The sequence below is a fragment of the Aspergillus steynii genome (assembly GCF_002849105.1).
Source record: "Aspergillus steynii IBT 23096 chromosome Unknown P170scaffold_2, whole genome shotgun sequence".
NCBI lineage: Eukaryota > Fungi > Ascomycota > Eurotiomycetes > Eurotiales > Aspergillaceae > Aspergillus > Aspergillus steynii.
The window spans coordinates 5,842,765-5,854,171 of record NW_020194399.1 but is presented as its reverse complement, the minus strand read 5'-3'; the positions used below and the strand labels follow the sequence as shown (position 1 = coordinate 5,854,171).

The window sequence follows — 11,407 nt, the reverse complement described above, 5'->3', positions numbered from 1 at the left end:
ATAGAATTTTGATTAATTGATTGATTGATTGATTGATTGATTGATTGATTCTTCCCATTTTTTTTCTATCTTTATTTACTCACCTATACTATCATTTTACAGATTTCAATGTTCAACACCAAGTATCATTCATGATAGCTTTGTGTCTCGAAGATATATGGAACTTGCAGCCAAAGTCAATATTTAGGACAACAAAATAATAAAGATAGAAACAGGAACGAAAAGGCAAAAGAAGTGAACAAATATAAAACGAGAATTGCATCCTGATGAAACCATCCTCTAAAAAGACAGCTTTTAAACGCTTTCAGGCTTCAAGAGAAGCAACAGCTCTCTTGCATATGCTGCAGCTGTCAACGCGGCATAATTATGCCAATCGTCATTCTTGTGCGAATCACAATAGTCACAAATTCCGCGGATGGCAAGGCATTTAAGATCGTTCATCAACCCTGCCGCTTCCATCTCGAAACACAGAATGTTAAGACCCGGATCATTTGCAAACTCATCACGAATTGCAGGGCACTTCATCACAGAGTCCCCGGATGCAATAGCCCCGTGGTGGACCGTTGTAATGCGACTCGTATGACGTGCAGGGCGCTCAACCGCTTGCTTAGGGTCACATAACTTGCATGTCTTTTTGCTAGAGACATGCAGGTAGTCAGCTCTGTATAGCCGATCGAGTTCTGGTCGGCCGAATTCTGGCATGTCATCCATACGTCCGATGTGCTCCAAGATGCTGTCCGGGTTCAACGGATTGTCGTATAGTCTTTTCATCTCCAAAGCAACACGAAAGAGCTGCTGGGGTGGCGCATTCAACTTCCCCGTTCTTTGAAACCGACCGCCATGCAACATTATGCCGGCGTCATGGTGAATCACGCTCTCAAATCCATCTCGTGGCGAGCTGACAACGACATCGCCAAGTCGAACATCATTTTCCATAGTCGGCGCGCCGCCTCCAATGCCAACCATCAATGTATAGCGCAGGTTAGGGAATGTTCGAAACAAGTCTCGACCAACGCGGGCTGCCGAACAAGTTCCATATCGACGAGCGGGAAGACAGACAATAGCGACTTTGTGTTGTCCTATACACCCGAACGCATATGTATTGATGTCATTGTCTTCCGCCAGCTCTGGACCGTCGAACTCTTCGTCGAGCATGCGGCATGCGGCTTCATACTCCTCTTGCAGAGCGCAAATCCACCCAATCTTGTACTGATCGAAGGTTTCTCCGGCTTCCATATTTGTTCAAAAAGGGTTGATCCCAGTATTGAAGGAAGGTAGCTTCGGGTAGTGAGCCCTAGCTTAATATAGGAATAAAGACTTGATAAGATGATGCAAGACCAAGTCACAGACTTGAAGTCCCAATGATAAAGATGGTAGTGTTAATCAACAGAGAAAATATACCTGAGAAAGGAAAGCTCTCCATACCAGCAACGTCTCAAGCATCCTATTTATTTTCAAATCAACCAGGCGAGATAGGCAAACCGAAACATATCCCAAGCCACGAAATAGCACTTGCAATATTTCAGACGCGGCTATACCAAGGTCAAAGCACAAGAACTGTTCATTCGCAACCAATCTCTACTAATATCCTACCACACAGTACTTCAATGCGCGAAAGCCCTTCCTTTAAGGTTGTGGTTGAGGGCCAAAGCGTGAAATGAGCGCCAAAGGCTCCAATTGCCGACAATAGTTTGGAGATGGCTTACAGCCGCATGTTCCTTCTTGTTTGGAAAGTCATCTCTTGAAGATTGCTGGATCAAAAATATCTACTGTGAAAGTGTGAGGGAGAAATTATTGACTGATCATTGAGCTCCAAGCATCTAATCCTTTTGTCAGCTCCATCAAACATGCTCCTTGGTTGATGCGCTTAACGTATACTATATAGATATAGTACTTTAGATATGATCCTGCCTTGCCTACGCGTAGATCTCCTGGTTCTGCTACATTTCAAAAATACTATGGAGCTCTCTCGTCAAGCAAGCCCCGCTTCCCCGCCCAGCCTTGCCATTGAATGAGTTGTTCAGATATGACACTTCACTCTCTTGCTAGAAACGTAAATAAAGTTCTGCTACGTCATCGGCTATTTTTTATCAATGAAAATTCCTGTGGTTAACTGTAAACTTAGACTGTTAAATGGTTGGAAGATAATAACACAAGGTATGTAGCTCTAGCTAGTTAGCGGTATGTTCAGAGCTTGTCTAGAAAGTACACTCTATTTACTTGGAGATTCGGTTATATTTTGAACTGCTTTCCTTTCCTTATAATACGAGATATGACATAGTAGAGGATTCATATATTTTTGCTGAAATCTAGAGCCAAATGTTCCATCACATTCTCAACCTCACTACTCTTTCTCTCAACCATTCCTTTCTCCAGAAACTGGCACATAGAAAATTGATACTTTGCTTAATATAGATACACATATCTTAGATATCCTTCAAGCCCCAATAATCTCTCTCTACTATCCAATTCACACTGCATAAACATGTTTCAATGAGAACTATATCCCATGTACAGCATCCAGTCTATCGTGAGCCATTAAAAGTGGATCAACTATCCCGAAACGGCAAGATGGCCGAGTGGTTAAGGCGGCAGATTGTAAGTCCGACAGAGCCGAGATCACAAAAGTTATCAGCCATTAACATTAGAATAGTAAGCCCTGCTGGCGAAAGCTTCGCGAGTTCGAATCTCGCTCTTGTCAATATCTTTTTTTTCGGCTCACTTTATAGAGTGCTTATCTGGGGTATTTCCTTCACTGTTTTTAATTTTTGATTTATAGCTATGACAATATATCTATGAGGAGCATTGTTATACCTTATTTTCTTTACTTTTTCTTTTTCCAAGTAGATGATAGTCGTGACTTGACAACCACACCTGCTGATGTTTACTTAGATGACGTGCAACAGTCAGTACATTCCAGGCCGAAAAAACGCCAGTCAAGAATCTGAAAAGCCTCGTCTTCGTCAACATTGGCATTGACCGCCATGCAGTTGACCATCATTTTCACGAACAAATCGCCGCCAACTACAGTCCTTCCTGAACAGCACTTCAAAGTTCCAACGCCAGTGTCAAATCTGAAACGACCCTAATGTCTAGTCTTCATTACCTTGACACGATCGGTTGTGATATCTGACAGGGCTAGTGGCTGGTTTCATCGGCGTTGTGGTTGTAACACTTGACAGCCTTGCGATTTGTCGGTGATAGCCGCATTCGTAGCAGACTCTTTACATGAAACAGCTTGGCTAAAGGAGAAAGGACAAAGGGGAGAAGGAAAATATAATATTCTGTACATAAACATCATCAAGGACAAACAAACATGAAATTCAAATGATCACATACATCAATTCATTTGGGGTTTATGGGATCAAATGCTTCGTAGACAAGACTATTTTGCTTCGTACATGCTATTGCCTGTAGGTCTATTCTAAGAAACTATTGAAATACAACCATAAAATAGACAAATTATAACAACAGATAATAAGAAATCTTCATTTGAGACAACGCTCAAAAGCACCTAGGTTCATCTACCAACCAACCTACAAGCCCCAACCTATCCAACCCACCAAAGAAATCTAAATCTTCAATAGTCACACAACCCCAATCCCGGAACCTAATTACTGTACGGAGAAATATCCCTACCCAGCCACATAGCAAAAAGTCCACTACACCCCACAAACAACGCTGAAACATGTGGCAGCAAGCATACCGGGCAAACCCACGCCATGATCCCAGAAACCCAATCACACGAGGTATCGTACTTTTGCAAGCCCGCAGCCTCACAAAACACAGCCAAGGCTACGAATGAGGGCATCATGAAAGGATAACGATACAAATCTAAATCTCTGTTGGACAGGAATCCGTACGATCTCGATAGATAGTCCACACTGGCCCTTGTGTTTGTATCACGATGGCCTGTCCTACACGAGCGCAGGACCTTCGCTTCGAGGGTTTGAAAGGTGGGGTAGTGAATTCATCAGGCAGGTAGGTAGGTATTTTAACAAACATGAAATTTACCAGGCCGCAAATACAGAGTACGCCGTAAAGCAGGTATGTAAATCCCAATGCTGAGAATTTCCCACATACGGAGTGAACTCAACAAGGCCCAACATGCTCGGGGCACATGGTGCAATCAATCGAGATTGCTGATCGGGCGATTCCTACGTCTTACTGGTCGATGAGACGGCTTTCTCTGCAGCCTCGCCCGGGGGGTGCTAACCGGGAAATCCCTAGTGGGATGTACGTGCCAGGGCGATATATTAGCAGGGCAAATCACCCTCTTACTTGGTTCCAGTCGAGGCAGGGGACATCTCATCCATGGCATTTTGTCTAATTATAGTGGAGGGACCGCTTTTCGCGAGAACTTCCATTTTCTATCTAGAATCGGATTCGAGAATCGTTGCGATTAGGTTTGGACGTCCTGCCTCGTCCTCGCTATTGGCGATTTTTACAACCGTGAGTACATACCTAGACTCTATGAAAGCATTCTCGTACTCCGTATAGATCGCTCAACAAGGCTGGCTGGTGGCGGCCACAGCAAGCCACAGCCTTCTCCTCGTTCCTTATCCATGTATATAGTGAAATAGAATATTCTGCAGAATCCCCACCCTCTTTGGGGATAAGAAAAGTCCAGTCCACGCCATGCCCCCCTCCCGTTATCCGTCGATCAATCACCGCACCCCTGTTTTCTTCCCCTCCCCACGTCTCCAAGCCAAGAAATATCAAGATAACAGGAAATGCAGAAGCTATGACCCTTTTCTCGCGTGGACAACTCAGCAAGAAGTACAGAGCTTTGCATGACTATCCCAGACCAACTTGATTTGTTGGACATGGATGTACGTACTGTAATATGTACAGGGATGGAATACTGCAAGTACCTCTAGTACAACAGGCAAGCGAGCGAGCCAGTAGCAGTCAGTAAGAGCCGTGAGCCCGAGCACCAGAGGCTTGGCCTGTGAGTAAGACGGGTAAGGAGTGATTTCCTAGTCCGTCAATAACTACCTACTAATGAGCGATTATGCTAGCCAGTGAGTACCGGGCCAGTGTCAGCTCGTATAATAGTGGATACACGGACACAGAGTCCGTACACGAGCGGGGGGTGGGGAGAGGATTGCGTACAATGTACGTCCTCCATGGAGTACACAAGCGGGGAGATTCGATGATCTGTCGATTTCAAGCACAGGGGCAAATTACACATACCGCGTGAAGGATGTTGGCATCGCATACGCGAGACGAGGAGGCGGGGTGAGTTGGCTATGCATACGGAGAATTGGACATTCGTACGAATAGTGGGGATTCCCGGGGAGTGCCTAGGTAAGGATGAGGTGATCGGGTTGGGCTTGGTTAGGCTGTAGATTAGTGAGGTGGTTGGGAAAAGTACGGTTGTGAGATATGAGGTGAGGCGGGTTAATGCAGGCATGCAGGAATGGCTTGTATGGATGTGATGTGTGGCTTTTGGCGGATGGGAGACTACTGCCAGCGGGTTGTTTGATAATATTTGATTGATGGTACTGCAAGATGGCTGGTACTTTGTTCGTTCGTTGTTTCATTGATCATTCGATAAGGGATGAATTTGCAAGGCTGGGAAGAAAAGAGAGTAGTGCTTACTAGACTCGTGCAGGACGAGTCTAGTTTCGAATTGTGGTCGTGTGAACTGCCCAAGCAAGGAGAAATGTGTGACTAAGAGGAGCAGAATAATCCCGAAAACCAACTGACTATCGTGCTTACTATCTAGAACCTGAGTCATTGGTCAAGTCCTTGAAGTTTCTCTGTCTGATGTCTGATGTCTGATACTCCGATCAGTCAGGGCTTCGGTCGTACTCAGCGTGTACCACATGGTACGACTCATGTCATGTCATGTCTATTAAGCTACTCGGTGAGAAACGCGTAGTCATGTTCCGAAATTTTGGAATTTTTATATCGGCTATTTGTCATTTATCTCATGTTCCTCCGAAAACAGAGCTTCCGAAAATAAAACGCAACGCTGGGAGATCCATGTCATCGAAGCCAATATCCACGTTGGATGCTTAGATACATAGCCGGCTCCTCCCGGACAGATGACACAGCCTGGTTTGCCCTTTGCCGGGCAAATGTTGTATGAGGCATTAGGCGTTCCCGTCCGATATCGGCTAGTTGGGGTCGCTCAATGTCGACACCCTTTTGAGTCTTCTGGGCTTTGAGCTGGTCGGGCATCTCTAGGTGCTGCAGACCAGGCAGCCGCAAGGCCGGATCGAAGTTGATCAGAATAATCGCCTGATTCCCGGGGGTAAGGCCGTCTTGGTCGACAGAGTAGAGTATTGACCGCTCATCTGCAACCGCCTGTACCTTCCCCGCTCGTTTGGATGGACATAGAAGTTGGTTAAGCTCCGGCGGAGCATTATCCGGAGGCCAGAGAGATATCCCGCGGGTTGTATAGCGCTCTTCGCTGTTCTCTATCGGAGTGCCATCCGGTGAGGCCAATTCAGGCTTGTACAAAAGTCCCTTGTCGCCTTCGTCTCCGTCCTCGTCGATGGGGCATTTGCGTTTGCGCGAAGCCACGCGCAAACGCAGTCGGTCGTGTGGCACGAAGCAACCCCCCGACGGAGGGAGCGGGTCATTGACAAGATCGACAAAGCTCGAGGCTGAGATGTTGTATGTGCGAAACTTGGTTTTGGCCAGGATGAAGTCCTGGCGTTGGGTTGGGCTAGCACCACTGGCGCTGCCGGTGGCACCCAATTGGTATTCCTGATGGAAATGTCGGCGTAGGCGTTTTCGCGGCCGCTCGTAATTGGGCTTGTTGGAAGAATCCAGGGTTTTGGTCAACGGTTCGTCGGGCAAAGGAGCGGGGGCTGAAAACTGTCCTGCGCTGGCCCCCTGTCGCTTACTCTGAATCTCGGCGGGCGACGGCAGGGGCTGCACGTAATACGTGCGACAGTTTTCGCTGCCACCGTCACGCCACTCGCGCCGACACTCCAAGACCATGAGTTTACTCGTCGACTCGTCATGTCGCAGCGAGAGATCGGACCAGGTGTCGTTGATCGGCCCTTCGCGATGCTGTCGCCGCCAAGTTCGGTTAAGAGTCACGGGGCCCGTGTTCTTGCCGGGCGACAAACACGCCCAGACGTAGAACGACGTCCAGTCGACCTCTTCCTCCTCGAAATCCACCTGCGTCGACACAGCATATAAATGTTTGTCGTGGACTCCAAAACAAACCGTTTGCCCGATCTCGCAGCCGGCGAAATTGTCCAACTCGATCGGTTTCTCGGTGATGTGCTGCCCCGTTGTCAGATCGACGCAGCTGACCGCCCACTGGGGATAGCCATGGTAGCCCAACGCCGAGTGCGTGCCGTAGTAGAGATAGGCGTTGTCATGACGAACGAAGAGCCGCCTTGTTGACTGGAGCTGCGTCCGGAGCCGCAGTCGCCCATTTTTGCCGCAATTGCCCTTGCGCCGCATGTCCACCGCCAGCAGCCAGGATTCGCGTCGCTCCACAATCTCTACGAGGAAAGCAAGCACCCCGTATCCGTATTGCATCAAGGATATTTGCGTCGTGTCTTCTGCCGGATTGCATCCTGGGATGGCGCGTGAAAGGACGCTGTAAAGGTTCAACACCTGTTCGATCTGGCTGGCGCCGTGTACATCCAAGGCGCGAATCTCGTCGTTGTAGATGTAGCAGAGGGAGCCACCGCTGTAGAGGAATGCGCTGCCGTAGCCCAAAACCGAAGCTGAATACGGTTGGGCTGTTGCAAACGCTTCCTTGGTGTCAAACAAACGCCCAACTGCTCGGCGATAATTTTTGGTTCGTTTTGCTTCTTGGCCTTCTTTGGTTTGGAGGAGGTTGTGCTAAATTCAATCAGTATGGGTTGAGAACCAGGGATGAAATCGAGAAGAGTATAAAAGAAAAGGAAAAAGAAAATCGCGACGTGAAGCAGATGGCAATGGAAACTCACCTCAATTGTCTTCCGTGCAATTGATTCACATCGCATCAAAGCATGGAGAGACCGATTTACGCGACTCAGATGGACGAAATCATGACAGTCCAATGATGAAGCTACCTGGTAGAAAACATCGTACGGGATGGAATCCAGATTCTTGGTCACGACCGTCATGACCGAGGTAGTGTTGTGTAATTTGAAAAAACATCTGAAAAAGAAGCCCTGAGTCTGGAAGTAGGAGGATATAAGATCAGAGATAAACCGTCAGCGTGGCTTTAGGATTTTGCCTCCCAAAGATTAATATAGAAAGAGTGATAAAAGATGGAGACTTCCGGATCCACAAAGACATTTAGTGCCCAAAGGGAAGACACCCGGACCAGAAATCGAATGAATCCATGAGGCTAGTCGTGAATGCAACCGGAAAGGGAGCATATTTAGCCCTTTCAGAAGATGCGGCTCTTCAAAGACACTTTAGAAAAGCCAAAGAATCGGACAAGGAATAAAATTGCTAAGTGTAGGATTGGAACTTCGGTGAAAGCAACGCGATTGGTGCAACCAAGCGCTTGTTTAATCCTGGATTTTACGGAAACCTGGGCTAAGCCACGAGGGGCCCGCACGTCTGATGATGAGGATGATCGTTTGTTTGGCCCCTTTCGAGGGTGTCCGCGGACGGCGCGGAACAAACGGGAGGAAGACAAAGAGCCTCAAGTCCTGAAAATTACTAACAAACCCCTGCGAATTTTTTAACGAGGCTGACTACCCACCGCTGTTTGGTCTGGTTCTACGAGTTGTGCCACCGTGATCTTTCAGTCCTAAAAATAATTGTACCTATACGAAAGAGGCGACTATTGATGACCTTGATTCACATTCTAACTGAGACCTGCCAAAAGAGAGAAACAAAAAAAAAAAAAAAAAAAAAAAAAAAGGGCCAAAAGGCAGAGGCTGAACTGGCAAACTCTAGGCTTCACCGACACGCGAAAGCACCTCGGATGAGGCTCTAAGGGGTCAGCCAAGGCCAAATTGGCCACTAATTTGGGGGCTCCCAACCGAACGTGTTTCATTACGAGCAATTTGCCGGCACCAGTCGCATAGTCTACCTCGAAAAGGACTAACGAGCCTCTTTGTCTGAGACTTTCGCGGCCTCTAGGCTCTCAGCAGTCAAAACCACGCAGGGACAGGCCCCCTTCGTAAGCTTAAATTGCGACGCGCATGATGACGACGATCCGATGGCACGAGATCTTGAACTAAAAGCCTGCCAGTGGATTCAGAGCTCAGATGCGGCTCTGGTTGCTGTCATATCTCGCATTCGTCTGTTGAATGGCCTTGGCCTTTCCCTTTGGCGGCGCATTCGGCGTTCAGCCTATCAGCGCCTCAGGCACCGACTTCCGACGAGGCTGAGGGTGTGATGCGATCGATGCTATAGCTCGGACGATCCTGTCGCTCACATTGGCAACCTGGATCTATAGCCTCTCTCTCGTATATTTTGAAATCCTTGGGTTCTGTTGTGGAATGCTGTGGCCATTTTATCTCCGAGCCGCTGATCATTTGCCCACTATGTTGGCCCACGTCAACCGGTCTGCTATCCCAGCCTCTACAACTCCGATCCGATCAATTCTAGTCAGTTAACCTAACCCAAAAAAGCCAATGATGAATGACCAAGCAATTGCTCCAGTTCCCTCCAGAAGATAAGCGTGGTGATGGGTAGTCAGCCCCGCCCTGCACTGCCCCAGAATGAGGAAGGGGGTCTACAAGGCTAGCAAAGCTCGAAACACTTGAGGAATGCTGGAATCACCAAGCATGTCAATCGCGTTGCATCTGTGCACTTGACTTTTCAATTTGTCGATCTATACGTCACGAGTGACCTGGAGCTACTAGCTACACGACAAGTAACTAGTTGATGACCCTAAGCGTGATGGGGCGCCTTATTAGCCGCGTTTACTGCGTAGGTACGAGTACCACAACCTAACTCGAATCCCGGTTCCAAGTTGCATTTCGGTGAAAGGTCAGCGCCAATCAGAAATGGCCCGAACTGGGATCAAGATAAGCACTTGGTATCCCGGTTCTGCGGGGTTCTCTGGTTGACAAATAACTATAATGGGTCATTCTCAACCGCTCACGGACGTTACACCCTGGCACGAGACATGACAATCCGAGCCGAGCATCGGAGCGTGATAAACCAGGTCTCCGCATGAGCTTCCCACGAATCGACTAAGAATGGGCGCGTCTGGATCGTCGTGGTGACTAGGTTCCATGTAGACTCAATGTGGATGCGCCAACCCCTCGCCCGTCACATTGACTCGGTACGAGGCTGTCGTGTTGGGTTTGTCACCGTTCCACGGAGGCCGTACGGAGTACGGAGTAGAAGGTCGACCAATTCCTTGACCATTCCCACTGAGATGAGTGATGGGGCTCGAAATCCCGTGTCAGACTTGCCTAATCGACAGGCTGCAATGATATATAACATGGCGAGTCATATCCTCTTGCCACGTCTCTCTCAATTTTCCTTTTTCTTCAAAGTTTTATTGGTTTGCCCCTTCTTGATGCTTTCTATGTGCAGCATTAATCAAAACTTGATTCCATTGATTCCGGATATGTCTCGAGGGAGACTTCCCATTCCACTATTCACGGGTGATTGCTCAGAACCAGTGGGCGGCGACTCATGGTGACTCCATGGCATGACTCATTAGTCATCGACATGACAATCGCACCGCATCACCTGACTCAGGAGAGGCGTCTGCATCAGTCTATACACTACTATTAATAAGGAACAAGGAAGAAGTAAGGTGTCCATTGCCCATGGATCGGAAAAACCCACGGCACGACCGGGCGCACCGGGCACCTGATCAGCAACGGGACACAGTTGAAAGGACCAGCCGAATATCCGTTTTTGCCCCGGATATCGTCATTTCAGGACTCAGCCCAATGGAGCCCTGCAGGGCGAGAGTCCAATGGGATATGCTGGTGCCTAGACGAACATTCCGGAACATTGCCTTTCCCGGGCAAGCGTCTGCCCTACTGGTGGGCTGCGACGGACGGATCCATGGATCATGATGTGTTATCCAGCATCTCCTTGGTTGAGGAGCCGACGGGATTCGTGGACTCGATCATGCTTAAAGACCACAACTGGTTTCGAGTGGAACTAACGGAACTGATGGGCCTAGCGTATGCACCGGCCATGAATATGTCGAATTAATGGGCGGGAGTTGAAGGCAGCGACCGTGTCGGTGACGGTCGAGGGGAACTTCAACGTGAACCCACGATGGAATCAACGGTGATGGCAGACCGGAAAGACAGGACGGGGGTTTATGCGATTAGATAGACATTGATGCTTTCCTCTGTAACGAGCAAATAGTAAAGAGAAATGATGATCCAGGAGTTCTTCATGTTGACCGCCGGTGCCCTAAGCCTCGTGTCGGCCCCACCGACTCCCCTCCCGAAGCGCACGTATCAGCCAGCCCTGTCGCCCCAGTGCCTGGGGATCTTCATCTCTTTAAAAT

At 48.3% G+C, this 11,407-nt stretch overlaps 2 protein-coding genes and 1 non-coding gene across 3 annotated transcripts; 1 reads left to right on the top strand and 2 right to left on the bottom strand.

The window, feature by feature from the left end:
• Window positions 1-294: 294 nt before the first annotated feature.
• Window positions 295-1,236, bottom strand: P170DRAFT_350132 (purine and uridine phosphorylase; the record flags this gene model as incomplete). Its single annotated transcript, XM_024843778.1, has 1 exon — window positions 295-1,236. One exon carries the CDS (start codon window positions 1,234-1,236, stop codon window positions 295-297), a length of 942 nt encoding a protein of 313 aa, XP_024708718.1.
• Window positions 1,237-2,565: 1,329 nt separating this feature from the next.
• P170DRAFT_t55 lies at window positions 2,566-2,701 on the top strand. Its single transcript has one exon. It is a non-coding gene; the product is annotated as a tRNA-Tyr (tRNA).
• Window positions 2,702-5,895: 3,194 nt separating this feature from the next.
• fbx15 (F-box domain protein) lies at window positions 5,896-8,504 on the bottom strand. Its single transcript, XM_024845360.1, has 2 exons — window positions 7,926-8,504; window positions 5,896-7,818 (listed from the first exon to the last, which is right to left on the bottom strand). Exons 1-2 carry the CDS (start codon window positions 8,082-8,084, stop codon window positions 5,995-5,997), a joined length of 1,983 nt encoding a protein of 660 aa, XP_024708717.1. The 5' UTR covers window positions 8,085-8,504; the 3' UTR covers window positions 5,896-5,994.
• Window positions 8,505-11,407: the final 2,903 nt, after the last annotated feature.

What these genes read in the sequence shown, in the direction of transcription:
- fbx15 (XM_024845360.1), bottom strand. Translation starts at nt 8,084, where the DNA reads ATGACGGTCGTGACCAAGAATCTGGATTCCATCCCGTACGATGTTTTC. An exon ending in TTGCACGGAAGACAATTGAG is followed by an intron (nt 7,819 to 7,925) that starts GTGAGTTTCCAT and finishes GATTGAATTTAG; the next exon opens with CACAACCTCCTCCAAACCAA.